We start from the raw sequence: 25,691 nt of genomic DNA, 5'->3' as shown, positions 1-25,691 counted from the left end.
ATCTTACAAAACAAAGTCAGTAGGTACTTACCGAACATTGTAAAATCAATTTGGTAGGTACCTATCGAACATAATTTTCTCATCGAAACGTCTTTGACTTGATTGAAAGTGTAAGGAAAAAAAAAAAAAAAAGATCAAAACTTAAAACTCTCATTAGAACTTTTCTAGATACAAAGAAAAGAAGGAGGAGGAGGAAGAAGAAGAGGAAATCATTCATGTGAAATAAGCAATAGGTATTTTAAAGTTAAAATGGGTATCGCAAGCAAGTGGGTACAATTAGCCATTTTGGTGTGTGCAAATAGAGTCAGCCCTCAATATTGTAAAATGATATTTTATTGGATTAGATCTAGATCAATCATGTCCAGATCCAATAAAATATTAGAAAGTATATAAATTATACAATATATTATTTAAATATATGAAATTTATTTAGATTTTATATATCAAATTGGATTTGTTCCAATCCAGATAAGATCCAATTGTTGGATCAAATTTGTATCTTAATATTGAGATAAGATAAAAATCCAATCCAACAAGCTTCGATCCAATATTCATCTCAGATCAGGTCCTACCAACTTAAGTTACAACCTTCAAATTAGAATTCTACTTGAGTAATGGTTTGGCTAAAAATATTAAATATACTTTTTAACGAGCTACCCTAAGCTCGCATAATGTTCTTATTCCCTATCTTACCTACGTCCCATGTGTTTATATGGATACAATTAGGTATGATTTATGTCTCATTGGAACCAGTTTACATAGGTTGGCAAATGATACACAGAAACACATTTTTATAAGAAGAATTCTTTTAAACGATACAAGAAGAGAATGCCCCAAAAATTGTACAGAGAAATTACAAAAAATTTCTTGCAATCTGATACAAATGCCGACCATAATATAAAATGGCTGCTGATTGGGCCAGGCCAGGACTCACTCCATTGAAGGTCAGATTAACTGGGTGGGATGGATACAACAACATTTTTGGGATAAAGGGTCTTGTGGAGCTGACATCATCACTCCACTGTGTCAGAACCATCGTCGGCCTCGGCTACTACATCTGCAATCAGCCAGAAAACGAGAGACAAGAAAAATCTATCAGATTCACAGATTTATGACTTTCAGCATAAAACATTTTTCTAATCTAATCTAGAGAGATACACTAAGTCTACTGATATGGCATGCTTACATAACACAGATGGAGGAGAGAAGAGCGTAAAATTGCATTCCTTAGTTGGTGAGGATGATCTGATTAGTGTAAAATTTGGATTATCTTTAAGAATAATGATTTTCTGACATACGCCCCCATCGCAGAATGGTAGATCATTTGCATCGGAATATGCAGAACCATAAATCTTTTTCTTGTGTATCCCGAGGCAAATGATCTATGGTTCTGTGATGGGGGCATATGTCAGAGGGGGCGTCAGAATATCACGACTCTTATCTTTAAGCCATATCTTCAGTCAAGGCTTGACTTCATATCTATTATTACTATGCCCAATGTGGCAAAGAGCAGACATCGAAGGTGCCAAACTTTCCCGTCAAAGTGAATATCAGCCTATTATTCATCCACATCATTTTCAGCACTCCTATCACCTTAGTAAAGGCTCCAACTTGCCTCAAGGAGCAAGTCTAAACAGTCCAACTATTGGTCCAATTGCACATGCCCAAACCATCATATTTTCAGCATCCCCTTTAAAAGGCAGGCTTCTTTCACTTGTGTAAAATCAACATAAACCTTACATTGATGGGATCAGGAAAGCCACTATTTGATGACTGACCCAAGTTAGCAAATGTATGCATCATTCGAATTTAATACATGAATTTACATTTTATTTTATTATATTATATTATTTTATTATTATTTTATTTTATTTTATTTTTATTTTTTTTAGGGGGGGGGGGGGTTAAAGGTATAGTACCTAGAAAATATGCCCAAATCATCTCATTTACAGCACTAGTTTATTTTTAAGTAAAAAAGGATTTCAATAACAAAAGATAAATATTTATTAAATATAAAAGAGAAACAACATGGTGTTCCAAAGCAAAGAAAGTACATCCCAATCAGTGATTATGGAGATTTTGGGCCTTCTGAATTTTTGGTCGAAATTGAGCAAAAGGACTTTGTGGGAGTTTCATTCCAGGACTTTGTTTTCAGATGGGATTCCATGTGATACTTAGTATTTGTGGGGGGGTTGTTCTGCTTATTGTATTGTTGTTTTTTTTCTTTCTTCTCTTTTCCTAGTATGAAACCTCCTCAGCCTCCTTTTCTTTCAATTAATAAAATCTTTTACACTTTTTTTTTTTTTTTAAAAGGGAAGCCCGGGCAGAGGTAGAGCATGATCCCTAACACAACTGCCTGGGCACGGCGGAGGTGAGGGGAGTCCGAGTGGTCAAATATCTCCTTAAAAAAAAGACAGAAAAAGGAACTCCTTCACCTCCCCTACCCTTACTTAAAAATTTGCCGCAATAGCGAAGTTTAATACGCAGATTTTACTATTTACAGCTCAGTGTTTTTAAACCCTAACACGGTGAGCAAGACGTTTTTCACTAGCCACTCGCAAACCAAAGCATGTATTTTACAAATTTACATATAGAAAGATTCCTTATAAATGGTACTGTTATGAGATAAACGAATCAAAAATCAATTGAGAAGGTTTGGCCATGCACAATGAAAACCAATGACACTATTTGTGAGGGTTACTCGTGTGCAAGTTGAGGGTTATGAAATACGGGAATAAGGCCATAAACAAAGTGGATTGAGGCATTAAGAAAATATTCGATGACCCATGCCGAGACAGAACAAATAGCATTGAATAGAAAAATAGGATTCATATTACCAACCTCAAAATACTTCGCACAAGGCCCAAGATGACGACAATAACGATCAATTTTGCATAAACACAAAGATATGATAATATGACTAAATATTATGCAACTCGGAAGAATGATTGAATCTCAATTCTCAAGTAACCAGAAAGAAATACCAAAATCCCTAACAAATCATTAACCAAATATATATAAATAAAATAAAATAAAAAATACTACAATTTAAAGGAAAATAAACAGATATATTTGACAAGAAACTAATGAACTAACCTTCATCCACTACTTCCTCTTCTTGTTCCTCCTCTTCATCTTCTGTTTCTCCTTCATAATCAATCCCATACATTCTGTTCAGATAATCTACGGCTGGCTGAGTCATCACCACCTTATCCGAATTCAATATATCGAACAAATTCAAAGTCCTCGGTGTCAACATTCTTAGGGTTCCAATATTCCTACTCGACAACCTAACATTATCCGGAACCTCTGTCAACAAAAACATCGATTTCTCCTTCGGATCGATACCCCACCTCTTCATCACTTCGATGAACTCACTCGTCTTCGGTTTATCGAATTTTTCAGAGAAATCCTCCACAACGATCGTATTCACAGCAGCACTCGACAATGCCGTCGAAATCGCCAATCTCTTCTCCTTCTTATTGATCTTTATGCTCCAATCTTTCGGTTTTGGACCAAAAATTACTCCTCCACCGGGTCGAAGCGGCGTTCGTTGCGATCCACGCCTCGCTCGACCAGTTTTCTTCTGAGGGTAGGGTTTCCTACCCCCTCCTCGAACTTCTCCTCTCGTTAGGGTTGAAGCTGTTCCTCTTCTCTTGTTTTGTTGGTCTGTTATGATCCCTCTATGGACGACTGCTCGTGCTGTTTCTGGTGGAGCTGATTTGAGGTCGAGATACGTTTCGCCGATTTTCTCTCCATCGAAGGAGAGGATTGGGAGAGTTGCGAGCTCTGAACGTATGAAGATTTTAGGGGAATTAGGGTTTAGGGTTCGAGAATGTGAGAAGGGTTTTAGGGTTTTGAGAGAATTGGATTTCAAGGATGAGATGAGTTTGGGGTTTTGGTGAGGAGAACAGATGAAAATGGAGGAGGAGAAGAAGGAGATTGAAGGAGAGGTTGCGAAAATCGCCATTGTTGAAGTTTTGTTTTTGAAGTTGTAGCACAGACGAAGAGGTCCGCAGCGTTATCCAGAAGGAGAGTGATTTTAGAAGAAAGGATACGATTTACTAAAGTGCGCGAAGTGCGCATTCAACTCCAAAAAATCCAAATAGAGTAGGTGTTCACGCAATCACTGCGCATCTTAGCATTTGTGCGCATTATATGCTCTTGTTAATGTTTTGAAATCTGATACAAGTTTTGCCACTTGAGGGGTCCAATTGTTTATATTAAATTAACAAATTATTATATTCCCGCGCTAATGCTAATAATAATAATAATAAGATGAAAGAAAGGGATTCAAGATGGTTTTTTTGAATAATGGTAATAATAGTAAGGGTAACTTATTAAAAGAGGGTAAAATATTTATGAAAAAGAATTTATTTTTTCAAAATTTATCAAAAAATGAATTAAGTCGTTAGACAGTCGTACGACTACGAGTTATTAAAACAATGGACTGTTCAACGACTTAATTCGTTTTATGTCATTTTTGAAAAAATTTGATTTTTTCTTTTTTTAAAATATTTAACCTTCTTTTAGTAATTTTTTCTAATGATAAAAATCATGATAAAATGATGTGCTAAAATGTACATGATATGTATGTGATTGACGTGGAAAGTGCACATAACCATAGATCTTTTACATCAAGATACACAAGAAAAAAGATCTACGACTTTGTGCACTTGCCACGTACAGACCGTGTCTTAGCTCATCATTTTATCATTAATCTAGTAATAATTACCTTTCTTTCTCTCTAAAAAATATTCACTTCCAAGATGATTTTTTTACATTAGGGGTATGTTTGGTAACACTTCTGAAGTTTGGAGTTTGAAGTCTATTTTCTGAAATTTGGAATCTGAAATCTAAAATCTTATTTTAGAAAAATTGTTTATTTATCATTTTTAAAAGCTTTTGATTACAAATAGAATTTTAAAACATAATGGTCATTTTGACAATAATACCCGTTTATAATTCTAATAAATTGTTAATCGAAAAACATAACATGTTATGTATAATAAAACCATCCACATATTTAATTTCGATTTCTAATACATCAAACATCCCAAAAGTATTGTTTTTAATTTGAATTCATACTTGAGAAATTATATCCAACAAGATAACACTCCAACAATAAATAATCATTTATTTTTTAGTTGAAAAATATAGGATTTTAGAGTTCGTATATAAATATAAGGTTTTTAAATATGAAACGAGAGAAAGGGAAGAGACTTTGACAACACAATTGTAGAAGAATGAGAAGTAGAAAAGTTAAAAATAAGGATTTAAGGTTCGTGTAAAAAAATGATAAGTGATAGAAATTAGGATTTTGAGGAGGATATTTTAAAAATAAAAAAATTCAGATTTCAGAAGTTTCATCCTGCATCTCTCCATCATTAGTTCAAAACTTCTAAATTTTGATTCTTGAGTCTAAAAGTTGAAGTAAAACAAACAGAAATAAAACTTCTAAAATCTGAATTTTAAAGGTGAACCACTTCCATTTTGACTTCAAAAGTGTTACTAAACACACACTAGGTGTCATTCAATTAATCGATCAAGGATTATATGAAATCTTGGATTGACTATCTTGCAAAAATATTTCTTCTTGTTCATAGAAAACACAAGAAGAAAAAGATTAAAGAGAGAAAAATATTTAGGTTTCATTTATATTTATTTGTCAAGGGTGTAGCAATAGTTGTCCAAAAAAGACATCTCAGTGATCACTGAGAAAATAAAAAGGGACTCAAATCTTAACGTTTAGGATTAAGGCTTCTTTAAGCCATTTTTCAAATAAAACTTATGAACTATAACGATCAAAATAAATTGATTTTGAACATCTTAAAATCTCTTACTCTGGGTGAGAATTAGAGATGCCCAGGGTTTTGAAATATGTGTTCAAAGCGCATCAAGTTCACATAAAAATGAAGTATAGCATTGCTAATCTTACTCAAATATCAATTTATTTGCCGACCTCTTTAAGGGGAAAAAAACATGATTAACATGGTGGATCAAGTAAAATTCTTCCTGACAGACTTGGAGATCAACCAATTTCATAGCACCTGTGAGAAACTTTGGAACAGAAGCAATACCCCAAGCCATGATTTACAATCAATTAGACATTTTACAATTCAAATCTGAGTGGACAATCAACAAAAACTAATCAAATCAAACACAATATTCGAGTCAGTGTAAGAGTACAATCTTCAATATGTTATTTCGAAGCAGATCACATTGTCTTTGTTCCCTTTAATTTCTGAAACACCACCTTGTCTTCATGGGTATTTTATTTCAAACATACCACCACTTTGGCCAGACAATGGCTTACTTAAATTGTCAAAGAAAATTTATGATTCAAATCAAAGGATAAGAGGAAAAAAGAATGGAGCTTATGTCAAGGTGGCTTTCTTGCCTTTTTTATCAGGCCAACATCCTTAGTCACCAGTGAGCGAACCCCCTTGACAAGTTCTTCCTTGACCATAAACAAGACAGCCGCAGCAAGCACGCTCTGCACGATTTTTGTGCTCATTCCTTTGTAAAATCCAGAGAGCCCTTCGTAGCGGATCATCTTCATGATCGCATCATGTGTACCTGCATCAGATCAATCTTTCATCACAATACAACACAACACCAAACAATATCAATGTATCTAGTGGTGTATTAAGATTGAGGGTCAAGCAGACTTTTTAACAGTTGGGGGTAAACTTGTGATGATAGTTTTCACCACATATTTACATAAAGAGTCATGATTTTCTGACGCTCCTCTGACATACACCCCCATACGCTCTCTGACGTGGCATGGGCTAGAACCATAGACTTTTCTTCAGGATGCACAACTGTATATCCCCATGAATATGTGCAGTTGTGTATCCCGAGGAAAAACATCTATGGTTCTAGCCCATGCCATATCAGGGAGCATATGTCAGGGAGGGGAGTCAGAAAATCATTATTCTTAGATAAATTTAGTTTGACCAAGTTAAGAGCATTTAGCACAGGTTTTTACATGATAAGGATCACTAAGCTTTTCAAACCTTTATAGAGAAGCCTTTTGTCTCCACCACTTGCTTGTTTTGCTTGAAGCCTTGACTGCAGAAGCAATAGAATGAATGATTAAGAAACCAAAAAAGATACACTAACAAACTGGATAAAAGAAAACCCAAGCACAAAAAACAAACAGAAGCACATGCCCACAAACAAAACAACTTGGAATGGACAATTTACAATTAAATCAGGATTTCAGTGTGCTGTCAGATGGAATAGAAATAGTTGTAACCAAGATATCAGTGGTTTGAACTTTGAAGTCTTCAAAAACAAGAAAACTTCTGAATATTTAAAATCAAGAGAAGTTAAAAAGAGTTATTGAAAGGGAGGTTGAACAAGAGATTTCTTCAATCTTCAAGTCATGTAAAAGTTTAGAGACAAAAAATGTTGTGCACTTGTGTCTAACCTTCAATCTACCCATTAACTTTAGTAAAAGAAAATCAAGTAACTTGAGTAGTATCATGTATGTCGAACTTTTAAGTCAACTTGACGGGTCAATGGAGCATCAATTGTCAATTCAAATTTAGCTTCATGGCAGTTAGACTTGGAATTGCAATACACCAGATTTGACTCAAGTGTGTTTGAAGCCTCGTATCTTAAATTCAAATCAAGCTTCAGGAGAGATGAATCGAAAGTTTGATCTAGTCAACCTACTCTCAAGTTTTGCATTGATATGACAAACTATTGAACCATAGTTTTACAAGTTGATGTTAGTTACCTTAACAACAAGAAGGGGATAAGTCACAATGGTAGCTCCAAGTTTGGCCACAGCTCCAAGAAGAAAAACCTATCACGGCAATGTGAGAACATTGAAATGTTATGTCGGGCAGTAAAACTGTTTAAATAGGTGATATAGTAAGGATATTAGATTAGAGAAAAGCCTACCTCCAAAGCAGTGACCCCATTGTTTCCTTTATTACTCAAGGCACGTCTCGCCTTCAGCTTCTTCAACAAGGTCTCATAAAGCATGAATTGTATAGAAGGATTGCTAACCTGTGAGCAAGAAGAGTAATTCAGTAAATCTCACTTACTTAGGGCCTGTAAAAGTTAATTGTCACTGACCATGATAAGTGTCGGGAATACTCCCTTCCAGAAACCCCAGACTCCAGCTTCGCCGTAGACTTCTTGGACCTGTACACAGTAAAGGTTCCTGGTTCAAAGATCCAGGTAATTGATAACCCATACAGCAGAAATTTGAAGGGAACCATTGGAAAGTGAAGATTTCAACTATAAATAGATACACATTCGGAGAAGCAGAGAATCATGCATTTTACTAATATTAATTGGTGCATTTGTCAACAGCCTTTAGACAAACATTAACAGGATTCATTCAGCTGACACCAAATGTTTTAGATAAGGATTTGACATTGATGATGACATATACCAGTCTATGAAGGCTACGTTTCTGAGTGCAATGTCAGCAAAACACGTTTATATCATTTCCATTTTCTAGAAATATATCCAACCAAATAAATTAAATATTGTTCAGATTCATTCTTTAATGTATACCTACGTGAAATAAGATTATATAGATATACCTATCATAAAAATAAAAATAAAAACAGATTATATAGATAACATATCTTTCAAGATCATCATAGAAATGTGGCAAATATTATTACTTTGTCTTTCAGGCTTCTTAGTTGATTCAACTCACTGCTTATTAAAACAATCAAAAATTGGGAATTGAATCTGTATGCTCAAAAACCATCTGAATAAATCAGAAATCAGCATAACAGAAAGGATCGTGCATGCTTCCGCTCAAATATCTTGTTTTGAGTCATACCCATACGAATTTAGTTCCAACATAGGTCATCTGGCAAGGATTTCGGATAAAACTTGAGTAGCTCTCCACAATCTCTCTATTGAGCAGGAGAAATGTCTGAAAGCAAACTAATATGATATGGAGATCACAAATTAACAACTAAAAATTGTACATATTTCACTAATTATAGGCACACACACAATCTCCTGGTAGAAGCAAACCAAATGTTGGCATCTAATTCTCTGAAGCTCATTTATCCTAATAAATGCTTGAAAAAAGAATGTTCTAAGGATTCCATGGAAGGCCATGAACTCCTCATGACATGACCGGTTATATAGAAACCAACAAAAAGGCATAAGTTGGTACGTACCGCATGGTTAGTTCCAAAGGGAGGTGGCTCAATTGCAGTAATCTGAATTGCTTCATCTGGAGTAATTGATGGACTATCACTAGTAGTAGATTTTTTAGATGCCTTTGAATGCGTCTGGATAGTAGAAACATGCATCAAGAATGGAAACTAAGTCAAAGAAGAAAACCAATGCCTCAGATTAATAAATAAATAAATAAAAGATAAAACAAAAAACAAAAATCCCATCTTTTCGTTTATTGCTAAGCTGACACAGAAAGATAAAGTGATTACTTCGTAAAACCTTTTTCCTCTGGGTGGATACTCTGGAATTAAATCAATTTGCCTTGCAAAGTTACTACTTTGTAACCCAAGACAACATTGGTAATTACCACTAAATATGGCCCAACCCAAGAGGCAATCTCAAATTAAGAAGAATGACGTAATTCTGCTCGGAAGAAACCAAGCTCCTAGCTTGGATTCCAATCATATTTGATTACCATGGCAGTAAAGCAGTTATTAAATCACCAACCATATTTAAAACTCATTAATTAACTTGGAGCTCTGCAACAACTAAGTTTGTCACGACTCCCATTACAAAGTCTCTATGAAATTCTAAAAATCCGTGAATCTGAAGTTTTGAGTACAATAATCTATAAACCAGCTTGCTTTCTCATTACTTCGTGGATGTTCAACTCATAATTGAATGGCTGGAGTTTTAGACCATTAATAGTAGTGAATCTCAACCAGTTCCTTACCTGCATACGTGTAACAACCACCCATATAGGATTAGTCAACAGCACATTCACACACCTACATAAAGAAAAATGTCAATCATACATACAACATTAATTCACTTCATTCAAGATAATCAAGCAAGAAAGAAGCCTTATAACCATTTTTACTCTTAAGAGAGAGATATTTGAGGCAATCAAGCCTTCAAAATGAATGTCATTAAGGGAAATCAAATCTATAGTTCAAGAGTACAATTATAGTTTATAAAAGAGAAAACTACTGATGGATCCCATCAAGGGGGCTCTTGGGCCAAACATCAATCTAACAGGATGACCATAACTATTTGATCTATCACATTCTTCTCAATAGCTGAGGATAACTTTTTGAATAGTTTGGGAGAAGTCTTCAGGTTGGATTCTTAAAAATACGATCATCCAACTTATTGATCGACAAACGAGATGTTTAGGTGGAATGCAGTAAACAGTGGGTCCGATGAAAAGAATTGAGAAGAAGAATTGTCAAGTCTCAATTTGAGAGCTTGGCAAGAATTTATAATAATAAAAGAGTTAAAAAATAAAAAAATCCCTTACAAAAAATAAAAGAATAAAAAACTATAAATAAACAAGTAGGACTAAAATAACACTAAATTATTTTTAATACTCCCCCTCAAGCTGGGGCAAATATATCAACTAAACTCAATTTAACAATGTGAGAATTAGTGATAGAAAGACCAACAGACTTCGTAAGCACGTCGACAAGCTGATCTGAAGATGGTATGAAAACTGTCTAAAGATCATCAAATCGAACTTTCTCCCTGAGAAAGTGAACATCAACCTCAATATGCTTAGATCTTTCGTGAAGAACTGAGTCAGAAGCAAGCATAATAGCAGACTTGTCACAGAACAAAGTAGAAGAACCGAAAATAGAAAATCCCAAAGACCGAAGCCAAATCAACTCACATGTGCCAAGGGCCATAACACGATATCTAGCTTCAATAGAAGAACGAGAAACCAAAATTTTTTTTTCCTTTTCCACGAGATAAGGTTATCACCATAAAAAGTACAACAGCTAGAGGTAAATCTCCTATTTATAAAAGAACCGGCATAATCAGCATCTGTAAAACATGACAAATACGATTGAGCAGTGGAAGAGTAGAAAAGCTCGAAACCAGGACACGATTTCAGGTAGCGAAGAATACAATAAACTGCATCAAGGTGAGAAGTATGCAGAGTATGCGTGAACTGACTGACCAAACTAACTGCAAAGGACAAGTCCGTTCTAGTGTTAGTCAGATAAATCAGACGACCTACAAGTCTCTGATAAGAAAGGATCCGATAAAAGATTATCAGCGTCAGCATGAAAACGATAATTATGATCTATAGGGGAGAAAACAGGACAACAACCAAACATCTCCGAGTCCTGAAGAAGATCCAATGTGTATTTATACTGAGATAGCGAAATATCACGGCGAGAGCGGACCACTTTTATCCCAAGAAGTACTTGAGAGGACCCAAGTTCTTAACCACAAAAACACGACTCAATAGCATCTTAACTTTGTCAATCCATTGTGCATCATCACTAATCACAATAATATCATCCACATAAACCAAGACAATGGTACAATGATCATTCACTCCTCGACGAATAAAGCAGGTATGATCTGAGTAGCATCTAAAATACTTCATAGATAAAATAATCTTAGAAAAAGACTAAAACTAGGCTCGCAGGGACTGTTTCAGGCCATACAGAGATTTAAGAATGTGAAATACCTTCCTAGAATACTCCTCCTGAAGACGAAATCCAGAAGAGAGTCCATATAAATTATCTCAGTCAAATCACCATTCAGAAAGGCGCTATTCACATCAATTTGGTAAAGTGACCAGGAGTGACATGTTAAAGAGATAAGAAATCGAAAAGTGGAAAGTTTGGCAACTGGAGCAAACGTGACACCAAAATCTTTTCTAAGAGTCTGTGTAAACCTCTTAGTAACGGAGCGTGCCTTATACTGATCAATGGTCCCATCAGTGAGATATTTCACAGTGAAAACCCATTTACAACCAACAATTGCTCCGCGAATGGAAGGGTAATAAGATCCTGGTATTATTTTTCTACAAAACATCTATCTCCGTAGTCATAGCTCTAATCCACTGAGGGTCTTGCAAAGCTTCTGATACAGACCAAGAAACAGGAATAGAATCAGTGGTTACAAGGTAATCTGATAAGAGGAAAAAATACCCTAATAAGAAACAAACTGAGTAATAAGATGATCAATCACACACACCCGTTTATCTTTGCGAATGACAATAGGCAAGTGAGAGTCAGAAATAGAAAGGATAAGGTCAGGTATATGTGTAGAGGTAGGAAAGGATATACCTAAACCAAAGGAAGAGGATGGAAAAGGTAGAAGAAGGCAAGGGCGACGAGTGTAGACTTGAAGTGTCGACAAAGATAAAGAAAAAACTAGAGAAAGTAATACTATAGAAAACGAGTCCTGTAAAATAAATGTGGTACTAAAGTAGAAAACATTTTCAAACAAAATAACATCAAGAAAGTACTACACGGTGAGAAATTGGATCATAACAATGATACCCTTTTGACATAGAAGAGTAATCCAAGAAAACACACTGAATAGCTTTGTTATCCAATTTGGTGCGGTTAGGAGTTCTGTCCTGAACAAAGCATATGCACCTAAAGACTCAAGGTGTAATGGGAAAAAGTATACTGTCAGGTTGAAGGACATGAAGAGACACTTGTCCTTCTAAGGTGTGACTCAGGACGCGGTTAATAAGAAAAATCGCAGTGAAGACTGCCATATTCCAATATGTCTTAGAAATATGCATTCCTCAAAGAAGACACTAAACAATATTCATGAGGTGAAGATTCTTACTTTCCACCACCTTATTCTGTTCAGGAGTATAAGGACAAGTCAACTAGTGAAGCATACCATGCTCATGTAGATGGGAACGAATCTCATCAGATATATATATATTCCCACCCATTATCAAACCGAAGAGATTTAACAGAAATATTATACTGAGTTTGAATCATTTTAAGAAAATTGATAAAAATAGGAAGCACCTCAGAACGAGAAAACATCAGATAACCCAAGTCCAGCGAGAAGTCATTAATAAATGTAACATACTATTTATAACCATTAAAAGCAATAACAAGAGAAGGCCCCCACATATCAAAATGAACTAAATCAAATATTGCATTAAATCGATGCATACGAAAAATATAAAAAGTACACGTGTGTTTAAAAAGACAAAAGCACTATCGTAGGATAAGGGAAACGGCGTAGAAACGCAACATGTGGTCAAATCGCTATCATAACATGCGATAAAGGGAATAATAAACAAAAAGAAACAAAAAAAAGCCCCCCCAAAGGTGAGAAGATCTAACAAAGTTACTCTCGGTAAGGTATAAAGGTCTAGGGAATAAAGGGGAGATGAAAAACAAGGAAGAAGGAGGGGAACCAAGGAGAGGGGGCGAAATTCCTTAGCTCTGATACTAAGAAGAATTGAAGAGAATAATTGTCAAATCTCAATCTGAGAGTTTGGCAGGAATTTATAATAATAAAATATTTAAAAGATAAAAAAAAAAAAACCCTTATATGAAATAAAAAAATAAAAAACTATTACTAAAAAACTAGGACTAAAATAACACTAGATTATTTCCAATACAATAATAGATCACAAACTAAATCCATGAAAATTCTACAAAAAGTAAATCACCCGGACAATGCAGCCACTACAAGTGACGAGAACATCCCAACCGATCCATCGCCACTACCCTTCCTCAATCGATCAAGGGCCGCAGCTTCTGCCTTGTTCCTAAATACTTGATAGAAATAGTAGTATACACCCTGTATTAAAAGATGGGTAATCAAAACAAGAAAATATGAAATAAAAAAGAAAAAAAGTATTTGCCACAAGTATGCTCAATGAGCAACAAAGTTCTTTTGTACAATAACAATGTCAATTATAAGTTAAGAATTTACCATTGCAAGTCAACTTTTCCTTGTGAGTTAGAAGTAATGAAATTCCAAGTTATATGACTTAACATGAACCAAAATATTTTTTCGCTTACGGAATTTAATGGGTTCGTGATGATCAGTATGTTTCACACTTAGTACTAGGTCAGCACAGGGAACAGATTTACATGGCCAGTGGACAACATTGATGGTTGCCCTACACTCCTTGGAACCAAAATCCTAGTAGAGGGCTGTTGTCGCATGGCCAGATCACCACTATCAACACATCTTCAAGCCTAATTATGGGACAACCAGATCCATGGATCCAAATGCCACCTAGTCCTTCAGAGTTGAGTTGGGGAGTCAAATTCCCACTAAAGTGGCTTTGTATCTTTTCTCAAATTAACAAACCACAGGTTTCTATAAAAAGAAAAAAAACCCTTTTGATTGTTCGACATGAAAGGAGTGTATTTCGTATGGAAGATTTTTTTTTTTAAATCTTTAAACCCTATTTGCCAAAGTAAATAAAATTTGTAAAAAAAAATCCTGGGTTTGATTAATTTCTCCAAAGCAACCCAAAATGCTCCACAAAATACAAAAAAAGTGCTAAAATGCGCGCTTACCTGCGATACAGCGGTGCCCACCAACGATGGCGCTAGGCCTCCGTACAAACGTTCCCATCCTTCTTGCTTGACAACCTGCGAAACTTGACCTCGTTTAAAAAATTCCAAGTATTCCATAAATAAATAAATAAACGATTTTGTGCTTAGAAAACATCAAATAGAAAAACCTGACACATTTGTTCTATGGTGCCAAGTCTCCTTCTCGTCTTCTTTGGATCTCTGTCTGTTTGTTGACGCGTATTGACCTAAAATTCAAAAAAAAAATAATAATAATAATAAAAAACCCGCCAGAAAGAGGGGGGAGTGAAAATTAAACCCAAATTCATTAATAAAAAGAAGAAGAAGAAGATCATTTGGAAATTAATTGAAGATTGATCCAAAAAAACCCCCAAATTTTACAGTTTGAAGGGGATATGTGATGAGCTGAGCGATGATTCCTCCTCCAGCTCCCGCCAATCCATTGATCAAAGCGTCTGACATCTTTAAATCGAAGAAAAAACTTTAAGTATCTAAATTTTAAAGTCTGAAATTTGGCCTCACATTCGAAGAAAAAAACAGAGAAATTGTGAGAAAGAGAGAGAGAGGAGTTAAAGTTTGGCCGTAGCGCAGACCAAATGGATGTGGTTCGCTATCAGGGTTCCATGTCTTGGTTTGGTCAAGTTGTTTAGTTCAAGAAACCAAAATAAGGTTGATGGAGTTGGGATCTCTCTCTCTATCATTAATTTTAATGACTAAATTGTCCCCAGGTGGTACTACTGATGTTGAAAGGTCGAATAGTCGAAGCTACCACGAAAGAGCCACGTGGCATAAATTTTTGGACCCACTACTTATACCTGATTGATGCTTGTAACCATCGTAATTAAGTACTTTTCATCATCCACGTGAGCAATGAGTTGCACGACCTCTAGATTCACTAAAGAATCGTGATTTCTGCCACCCCAACGTGGCATGGGTTAGAATCATAGATTTTTTTTCTTGGGACACACAATTGTACCACCACATATATATGCCGGGAAATGTTCAATACCAAACATTTTGGCAAAACATTTTTCAAAACATGGGTAAGAAGTTTTAGAATGGACTGATTTTTGGTGAAGATGATCTCTACGGTGAGAAGATCATCATCACCAAAAATCAGCCCATTCCAAAATTTCTAACCCCATCAAAAATGATTTATAAAAAATGGACGATCCACGATTTTTCAACTTGTAAACATGGGGCTAGAAGTTTTGGAATAGACTGATTTTTGGTGAGGATGATCTCTACAACTTGTAAACATGGGGCTAGAAGTTTTGGAATAGACTGATTTTTGGTGAGGATGTAGAGATCATCATCACCAAAAATCAGCCCATTCCAAAACTTCTAACCATGTAGGACAAAAATGGTTGGCCAAAATGTTGGTGCTGAACGGGACCCATATATATCTAATTGTGTATCTCGAGAAAATATGGTTGTAGCACATGCCAAACGTCATAAAATCATTATTTTTCACTAAAACTAGTGACAAGGGTTTGTTACGTCTGATCGTGTGTTTGAAACTCAATAGCCTATTGATTTATTTTGTTGCACATTGAAAAACTTATATCTATGATTATAGGGAGTATTATACTAGTGCCATGCTAAAAAGATATGAGCAAATCATGTGATATCAAAAAAAAAAAATATATATATATAGGATTAAGATCCGTATACACATAAAGCTACTCATAAAGCTATAACGTGTTTTGTCTTATATGGGTAAAAATATTTGGAATGGGCTGATTTTTTGTGAGAATGATCTCTATGGTAAGAAGATCATCCTTGCCAAAAATCAGTCCATTATAAAATTTCTAACCCCATGTTTACAAATTGAAAATTTTTAAATCGTCCAATTTTTGTAAATCACTTTTGATGGGGTTAGAAGTTTTGGAATGGAATGATTTTTTGCAAAGATGATCCCTTCACCACAGAGATCATCCTCACAAAAAATCAGCCCATTCCAAACCTTTTTAACCATATAAGACAAAAACGTTGTAGTTTTATGTGTCTATGGAACCCAACCCATATATATATACACACATAAAGTTACAACGTGTTTTGTCTTATAGGCAAAAAGGTTTGGAATGAGCTGATTTTTTGTGAGGATGATCTCTATTGTGGGGATAATCTTTTCAAAAAATCAGTCCATTCCAAAACTTCTAACCCCATCAAAAGTGGTTTACAAAAAATAGACAGTCTAGAATTCTTCAACTTGTAAACATGGGGATATAAGTTTCAGAATGAGCTGATTTTTTGTGAGGATGATCTCCACATCCTCACAAAAAATCAGCCCATTCCGAACCTTTTTACCTGTATAAGACAAAACACGGTGCAACTTGATAAGTAGTTTTATGTGTCTACGGATCCTAACCCATACATATATATATATATATATATATATATATAGGGTCCCTTTCAGCAACAAACATTTTGACAAACATTTTGGCAAAACATTTTTCAAAACATGGGTTAAAGGTTTTGGAATGGGCTGATTTTTTGTGAGGATGATCTCTACGGTGAGGAGATCATCCTCACCAAAAATCAGCCCATTCCAAAACTTCTAGCCCCATGTTTACAAGTTGAAAAATCGTGGACCGTTCATTTTTTGTAAACCATTTTTGATGGGTTAGAAGTTTTGGAATGGGCTGATTTTTGGTGATGATGATCTCCTCACCGTAGAGATCATCCTCACCAAAAATCAGCTCATTCCAAAACCTCTAACCCATGTTTTGAAAAATGTTTTGCCAAAATGTTTGTTGCTAAACATTTCCCATATATATATATATATAGGGAAATGTTCAGCACCCTAAGTTTTACCACACACTTTAACAAACGTTTTTTGTCCTACATGGGTTAGAAGTTTTGGAATGGGCTGATTTTTGGTGAGGATGATCTCTATGATTAGAAGATCATCCTCCCCAAAAATCAGCCCATTCCGAAATGTTTAGCCCCATGTTTACACGTTGAAAAATCGTGGACCGTCCATTTTTTGTAAATCAATTTTGATGGGGTTAGAAGTTTTGGAATGAGCTGATTTTTGGTGAGGAGGTCTCCTCACCAAAAATCAGCTCATTCCAAAACTTCTAACCCCATCAAAATTGATTTACAAAAAATGGACGGTCCACGATTTTTCAACGTGTAAACATGGGGCTAAACATTTCGGAATGGGCTGATTTTTGGGGAGGATGATCTTCTAATCATAGAGATCATCCTCACCAAAAATCAGCCCATTCCAAAACTTCTAACCCATGTAGGACAAAAAACGTTTGTTAAAGTGTGTGGTAAAACTTAGGGTGCTGAACATTTCCCTATATATATATATATATATAAAATCAGCCCATTCAGAACCTTTTTGCCCATATAAGGCAAAACACGGTATAACTTGATGAGTAGTTTTATGTGTCTACGGATCCTAACCTATATATATGTGAGAAATGTTCAGCAACAAACATTTTGGCAAAACATTTTTCAAAACACGGGTTAGAGGTTTTGGAATGGGCTGATGTTTGGTGAGAATGATCTCTACAATGAGGAGATCATCATCACCAAAAATCAGCCCATTCCAAAACTTCTAACCCCATCAAAAATGGTTTACAAAAAATGGACGGTCCACGATTTTTCAACTTGTAAACATGGGGCTAGAAGTTTTGGAATGAACTAATTTTTGGTGAGGATGATCTCCTCACCGTAGATATCATCCTCACCAAAAATCAGCCCATTCCAAAACCTCTAACCCATGTTTTGAAAAATTTTTGTTGCTGAATGGGAACCATATATATATATATATATGGTTCCCGTTCAGCAACAAACATTTTGGCAAAACATTTATCAAAACATGAGTTAAAGGTTTTGGAATGGGCTAATTTTTGGTGAGGATGATCTCTACGGTGAGGAGATCATCATCACCAAAAATCAGCCCATTCAAAAACTTCTAACCCCATCAAAAATAGTTTACAAAAAATAGACAGTCCACAATTTTTCAACTTGTAAACATGGGTTAGAAGTTTTGGAATGGACTGATTTTTAGTGAGGATGATCTCCTAACCGTAGAAATCATCCTCACCAAAAATTAGCCAATTCCAAAACTTCTAACTCATGTTTTGCCAAAAAGTTAGCCATTGAACGCTACCGTATATATATATATGGGTCCCATTCAGCAACAAACATTTTGGCAAAACATTTTTCAAAACATGGGTTAGAGGTTTTGGAATGAGCTGATTTTTGGTGAGGATGATCTCTACGGTGAGGAGATCATCCTCACCAAAAATCAGCCCATTCCAAAACTTCTAGCCCCAGTTTACAACTTGAAAAATTGTGGACCGTCCATTTTTTGTAAACCATTTTTGACAGGGTTAGAAGTTTTGGAATGGGCTGATTTTTGGTGATGATGATCTCCTCACCGTAGAGATCATCCTCACAAAAAATCAGCCCATTCCAAAACCTCTAACCCATGTTTTGAAAAATGTTTTGCCAAAATGTTTGTCAAAATGTTTGTTGCTGAACATTTCCCTATATATATATATATATATATATATATATATATATATAGGGAAATGTTCAACACCCTATACTTTACCAAACGTGTTTTGTCCTACATGGGTTAGAGTTTTGGAAGGGGCTTTTTTGTGAGGATGATCTCTACGATTAGAAGATCCTCCTCACCAAAATTCAACCCATTTCGAAATTTTTAACCCCATGTTTACAAATTGAAAAATTGTTGACCGTCCATTTTTTGTAAACCAATTTTTATGGGGTCAGAAGTTTTGGAATGGGCTGATTTTTGGTGAGGATGATCTCCTCACCATAGAGATCATCCTCACCAAAAATCAGCCCATTCCAAAACTTCTAACCTATGTAGGACAAAACACGTTTGGTAAAGCGTATGGTGGTGAACAGGACCCATATATATATATATATATATGGGGAATGTTATCCTTCAAAATCTCATGGGGACATTAGTATTCTCCAACACTTTTTTCCAATAATACTCTTATCAATTTTGTTATTTAGTGAAAATGATAAGGATATATTAATCTTTTTACATAATAAATGCTAAGGGTATTTAATCTTTAGAATTAAATGTCTTGTTTAAAAAAAAATTATAATAATACCTCTCCTCAATTTATCTTTTAGTGAAAAAGACAATGATATATTAACATTTTACACAATAAATGTTTGTTTAGATAATACATGCTATGAGCATTTAGGTATTTTAAATTAAAATCTTTGTTTTCGTATTAAAAAATAAAACAATGAGGGGTATTATTGAAAAAAAAAAGTGTTAGACAATGCTAATATCCCCATGAGATCTTAGACGTTAATATTCCCCTATATATAAATAGTAGCGATTCAAAACGGTGCCCCATTCCTATAGCAACCTATGCATTCTACATGGCATGATTTTATTTGAGGTTAAACACATCGAGCTAGATGCAATTAGAAAAATAACTTGACTAGGAGTTGATGCATTTTAAACTCCAATCACAAACCTGACACGTAGGCACCATTCTTATTCTAAAGGAACAAGACACATCTTGATTCATTAAAATAAAAAACGCTTAGACTATAAACTTGGGAACAATGGAAAATCTATTAAAGAAAAACATTAAGTTATTACATTAAGATGAGCTTTATGTTGTTCATACGCCGTCAACACCGAGTTACTAAACTCTTTAAAAATAGACTTATCGATAAAAAATATTTTATGTTGGCTTGATGATTGTAAAACAAAAGACCATTTATTCTTTAGATGCTCATTTCCATCATGGGTTATAAACGTACAACAAAAAAACGACATTGTTTTTATAAAAACAAAAAATATGTCTTGTACCTCTGACAATTTAAAAAAAAAAAAAAAAAAAAAGCTTGACTTTTTGAAAAAGTCACGAATTTTTATAATAATAAAAAAAATCACTTTTTAAACAAGTTTTTTTCAACAAAAAAAAAAAAAACTAAACATTTTCTTTTTTTTATGGTAGAGTTGAAACGTACTAGAATTTGGTGATTCATAATTGTAAAAATATGGGATTTGATGATAACATCTTGATTTTTCATTTTTTTTTTTCAATAGTATATTATTTTGAACAAAAGATATGTTGACAAGTAAACTTTTTCTTGGCATCATAACATATTTAATTATGTTTGAGAACATATTATATTGGAAACATAGAATAAATTAAAATAAATTTCTTATGTATAATTGGATATATTTACATTTTTCATAATTTTCAATATTTTTTTTAATCTTTTATGGTTCATCATTTTTTTCTCATTTCTTTCTCACGCTTTTTTTCTATTTTCTATATTTTTTTCCGAAGTTTTCCCTTGTTGTTTTGAACCTATACTCAAAATATTAAGAAGTGGTAACATTTTCAAGTTATCTATCATACAAAAGAAGATGTTGTATACTATTTTCTAACTCCAAAATCACAATATTCAAAATGCTTGCACCAACTTGGATTGTGCAAATATATAAATCATATTGCAACATCACTATTTTCTTAGACAGGATCAAAACATGGATCAATCATGATCATATTTAATATGATCTTTATCAAATTGAGTGAGTTTCATGCTTATTCTTAAAATTGAGCCATGATATTTTATTGACTGCTTAGCAATGAGGGGATCATTTCACATGGCAAGCAAGAGGCCATTAAAAATGCAATTACTTTTTTTTTTTTAAATGATTTCCTTGACATTCAACTAGCATTATATTATCTTATTTCGATAAAACACATCAGTAAGGAAGTACATTCTAATTAGTGGATTCTTTACTTCTTCGAGATATTGATCTTCTTTGTCAAAGATTCCATAAAATATCACTTATTAACTGTTGGAGAGTGCTAATTTTTTGTCTAAGCATGTCTTGATAAGTCATATGTGGTTCAATGGCATTCATCCCTACTTCATTTGATCTCGTAGCTTTACTTAGTAGTGATATTCATTCTATGTTTCAAGGGTTGTAACGCTTTATGTATTTCTAATATAAGAAAAGATCCCTCCACCCACACTATGTACCTATATAAAAAGTGATAAATGACTTTGTAACGACAAATATTTCCAACCAAATAAATAGTAACAACTTGTAATTCATCGTTGGATTAAATGTTCCATAATTCAATGATTTGTGTTTTTTTTTTGTTTTTTATCTTCATATATTCTCATAAAAAATAATTCATCACCTAAATTTATTTTAATCCTAATATAATCATTTAATTGGTTGGGATAAAGATTTCAACTCCCCTCAACCACACTCTCCCATAAAATATTTTGGCCTCGCTCGGTAGGCAACAAAGTAATCATTTGCATTTGCAAGTGATTTGCACTTCAAACCATTTAGAGTATAAGTTTTACTTTGGCATGGTGGTCACAATAAATCTCCTATAAAATCATTTCCTTTGTTTGGTTGATTTTTGCAAAGCAAAATTTTCTGAAGTGATTTCTTATTAAAGATAAAATATGTTTTTTCAAATAAATAAATAAAAACTCATAATTCAACCTCATCTTCAATCTCCTGCAAAAAATGCATCTCCTTCAACTTATGTTATTTTGTTGGAGATAATCTTGAAGTTGAAAATATAAGTATATAATATGTATCCTAGAGATTGAAGTTGGCCGTTATTTGGGAGAAAAAAAATCGAAGATTTCTTGGAAAGAGGTTGAAGATGAGGACAATTAGGTTATTTGTTGTTAGTTTGACTGTAAATGGTTATGTCAAAATTATACCCAAAAAATTATGATGACTTTATATAATAATTTTTTATATCAAAATTTGTTGTTGTTGTTGTCAAATAGTTGTACACATTTAATTAAAACTTAATCATTTGGAACAAATGAGAGAGATGAGTGATTGGAGTTTAATACATTTGCAAATTATTTATGACACTTTTATGCTATAAATTATTTGTAAACATCTCAAAATTGCACACACTTTTTTTAGGTACAAGGGGTGCAACATTCTAGCAGCGTATCCAATTCCCGAAAGGTCCAAAGACAGAGAAGAAGCAAAGTCCCCATAATGCCCTAGCTCCTAGCCTTACCCCAAATCCCTTTGAAAATCCCTATCTTGTAGTTACCGAACCATCTCCCAAAATTTCTCGAAACTTAGAATCTAGTTAAACCAAATAACCTAATCATTTCCCAAACACTTTCCCAGAAGTCTAATAACCTTCTCGAACCATCCCTAAGCCTTCCCAAGTCATGAAGATCCTTCCCACAAAACCCTTTCTAAATCCCCTAACTTTTCGAAAATCCTGGGAATTTCTTAAACTCTCCCAAGCCCCTCCAAATCTTTTCAAAACTTTTTGAGTCTAGACCCATTTCAATCACCCCAAAACCAATCTAATCAAATCAATCAAATTTGACTAGAAAATGTCTTGACCGACCTGGTTAGTACTGAATAACAACCCAATAGCCCAAACTACCCTTTGCATATTCTTGTGTGTACTCTTCAACTTTAGGGCATAAGCATACCAAACTTCAAGATCAGTCTGGCCAACACTATAAATAAGGGTACTCCCCTCCTCATTGAACACACCTTTAGCTCAATCCTCTCCCCATTTTTGGTTTCACCTACTCCCTTGCCCTCTTACTCTTCCATTGCTCTGTCCAGAATCCTTACTCTTTCCCAAAGACCTGTCGGACCCCTTGCTTGATTAAACCCAAAATCTTGCCCATTTTCCTTATTTTTAAACCATGGAGCCATCACCTGCAATGCCGAACCTAAGCCTAATTTTTCCTAAATATTGTCCCATTTTCTTCAACATAGCAGAAATTCTGTTTGCATTACCGCTTGAAAAATTATTGTGCCACTGAAGCATTGCTCATTTTTTGCCAAGCTTACAAGTATAATTTATAAATAAAATTAAAAGTTAATTTCCTTTAAGCTCTTGGCAAGTTTTTGGGAGTGTTACCAGTTCTAGCCCTCCATTATGACAAAGTAATTTGGAACACTTCTTTGTGTAGTACGCACTCGAAAAGACTAGACGAAACGTTCAGACGTCACCTTGCTCTCAAAATCTCAAAATCACTCTCAAAACCTTAGCCCACCTCAAGCCCTTTAGATAATCCGATTCACTTTCCCAGTAACGTTGTACATCAGTTAAACCCTGCTCAAGCTCACAATAGCTTATCACTTCAAATATCAAATTAGCAATCAAGCAAAGATCACGTACTCACGAAAGCAGCAATAACAAACACATGTCCATCAAGATGAAGAATTGAGGTATCTAACACCTTCACATTTCTCAACCGAACCACTTACCTTGAATCTCTGATCAAGCAAGACCAAATGAGAATCGTTCCAATCAAAGGGGAATTGTTCAACTCCTCAAACCTGAACAATGGCGACGCATTTAAATCGCATAGCTTTGAAACCTCTTATTCCAACCTCCCCTAATCTCCCTAAAAAGGAAAATAGGGGAAAAATGATGATGATGGTCCCTTTCTCTCTCTCAAAAGAAAAAAAGAAAGGGGAAAGGATCCCAAGCCCACCACTTGAGGATTCATGGTGCTACACCATTCACTGCAATGCATATCTTTTCCATTGCGTTAGTAATAATCTATAAATGTGTAATTCATTTTTTCTTTTAAATTTGTGAATTATTTGCAGTGTACCTAGTGGGGCTTTAGTAGGGGAGGGGCACGTGTGATGCATATGGTGCTCAAATGTATAATAATTATTATTTAAAGAAAAAGATTTTATAAATAAAATTATGAAAAGATTTAGCGAAAATTTCAAGAATCATATCTCTATTTTCTGCTACTTTTAGTAAGGAAATAAAAAAAATTAAAACACAGCGAACAAAATATGTTCACCTACCACCTAATATGGAAAAATAATAATAAAAACCCTCTTGAAAAGAGTTATTATAAGAAAATGTTAAATTGACTTCTTAGGACATGTCGTTCCACAATGAACTGACGTGGATGTATGAAAAGAACCATAGATGCTTTTCCTTGGGATGCGCTCGGAAAGCATCAATGGTTCATTGCACATGTCCATGTTAGCTCAATGTCCAATGCAGTGTCCTAGGAAGTCAATATAGAACAACTCTTATAGTAATTAAATGAGCAGTTTGTCGTTTTGTTTTCCCTTTTTTTTTTCCTTTTCAACCATTTAAGTATATATATAAACCTTGTTGTAGTTGTAACTTCCTTACTTATCTACGACGTTTCTTAGTTGCAGGAGTTTGGCGTTCGTTGCTTGTAAGTTTTTTTCTCCTCTTTGTACTAGATTTTCTTTTCTTTTAAACTCGCCGGGGGGGGGGGGGTGGCAAGGTATTTTAAAAGTAGAAAGACTGATTAATTTAATCAGACATTTGGTCTTCAATTTATTTACATACCAATTTTGAAAAGATCTCAAAATAACTATTTATTCAAAATTCTATTATGGTGAGTTTGTTATGTATTTTGGGCCAAACATCTCCTAGATTGAAACCATGGTTTTAAAAATTGTCTCAGACGTAGATGACTGCATCGTTTGTGAATGAGACAAGATGCCCCAATCGAGATAGTATTTCTTCTTTTTTTTCTTTCCAATTCACAAATCTAGGAAAAAACTAAAATCCGTGGGAACCTCGATGTCATTAATGAATGAAATGAGACACGAAAATCGAGATTTAAAGTCATGATTAAGGCTCATGGACTGGTTGATGTTACAATTTAATGGAAAATAGTGAATGCCCTAGTACTTAAAAATTAGAATCATGATAGAATGACTGCCTCACGTGGCATACTCAATCGATTCCCTTTGACGTGACATGTATTAGAATCGTAGATTTGTACTCCTAGGGATGCACAACTGTATTTTTATGGGGATGTGCAGCTGTGTATCCCGGTGAGTACAGATGTACGATTCTCACACATATCATGTCAGGGGAATCGATTGAGCATGCCACACGATGGAGTCATTTTATCATTACTCTAAAATTACTAAATCAAATGGTTCAATTTAATGGAATCAGACTTAGAGGCCATCACAAGCTTTGAAAAGGAAGTCGAACTCTTCGACAAGGTATGAAGGGGGAAGATGAGGCACTTGTGACCTCTTTTCATGATGCCCTAAACTAATTCTTAAGGGATGGGATCTATGCCCTCGATTTAAAACTCGAAAATCCAAGGGTCAAGATTTATCCTAGCCTCATAACCTATGTTATCCTGATTCTTGGATTTCATGTTTTAATAGCAGGGTTAGATGGT

At 34.6% G+C, this 25,691-nt stretch overlaps 2 protein-coding genes across 2 annotated transcripts; both read right to left on the bottom strand.

The window, feature by feature from the left end:
- Positions 1-774: 774 nt before the first annotated feature.
- Positions 775-4,074, bottom strand: RPL4 (ribosomal protein L4). The gene is made up of 2 exons (XM_086444958.1): positions 3,097-4,074; positions 775-1,057 (listed from the first exon to the last, which is right to left on the bottom strand). The coding sequence occupies exons 1-2, from the start codon at positions 3,968-3,970 to the stop codon at positions 1,014-1,016; spliced, it is 918 nt and encodes a 305-aa protein (XP_086301084.1). The 5' UTR covers positions 3,971-4,074; the 3' UTR covers positions 775-1,013.
- Positions 4,075-6,148: 2,074 nt separating this feature from the next.
- PXN (Mitochondrial substrate carrier family protein) lies at positions 6,149-15,149 on the bottom strand. Its single transcript, XM_086444957.1, has 11 exons — positions 14,871-15,149; positions 14,639-14,716; positions 14,472-14,546; positions 13,610-13,740; positions 9,899-9,953; positions 9,165-9,278; positions 8,092-8,160; positions 7,915-8,022; positions 7,748-7,816; positions 7,020-7,074; positions 6,149-6,579 (listed from the first exon to the last, which is right to left on the bottom strand). The coding sequence occupies exons 1-11, from the start codon at positions 14,949-14,951 to the stop codon at positions 6,383-6,385; spliced, it is 1,032 nt and encodes a 343-aa protein (XP_086301083.1). The 5' UTR covers positions 14,952-15,149; the 3' UTR covers positions 6,149-6,382.
- Between the last annotated feature and the right edge of the window lie 10,542 nt (positions 15,150-25,691).

This window comes from Akebia trifoliata, chromosome 6 (genome assembly GCF_017979445.1).
Source record: "Akebia trifoliata isolate Shusen 1 chromosome 6, ASM1797944v1, whole genome shotgun sequence".
Classification (NCBI taxonomy): Eukaryota; Viridiplantae; Streptophyta; class Magnoliopsida; order Ranunculales; family Lardizabalaceae; genus Akebia; species Akebia trifoliata.
Note: the sequence above shows the minus strand (reverse complement) of the source record. Positions and strands in the feature narration are given on the sequence as shown.

Excerpts from the sequence above, each read along its gene's own strand:
- RPL4 (XM_086444958.1), bottom strand. The coding sequence starts at position 3,970 with ATGGCGATTTTCGCAACCTCTCCTTCAATCTCCTTCTTCTCCTCCTCC. Across the intron at positions 1,058-3,096 it reads AGAGGAAGTAGTGGATGAAG|ATGTAGTAGCCGAGGCCGAC; the intron begins GTTAGTTCATTA and ends GGCTGATTGCAG.
- PXN (XM_086444957.1), bottom strand. The coding sequence starts at position 14,951 with ATGTCAGACGCTTTGATCAATGGATTGGCGGGAGCTGGAGGAGGAATC. Across the intron at positions 7,075-7,747 it reads ATCCCCTTCTTGTTGTTAAG|TCAAGGCTTCAAGCAAAACA; the intron begins GTAACTAACATC and ends TTGCTTCTGCAG. Across the intron at positions 6,580-7,019 it reads CAAAAGGCTTCTCTATAAAG|GTACACATGATGCGATCATG; the intron begins GTTTGAAAAGCT and ends GATCTGATGCAG.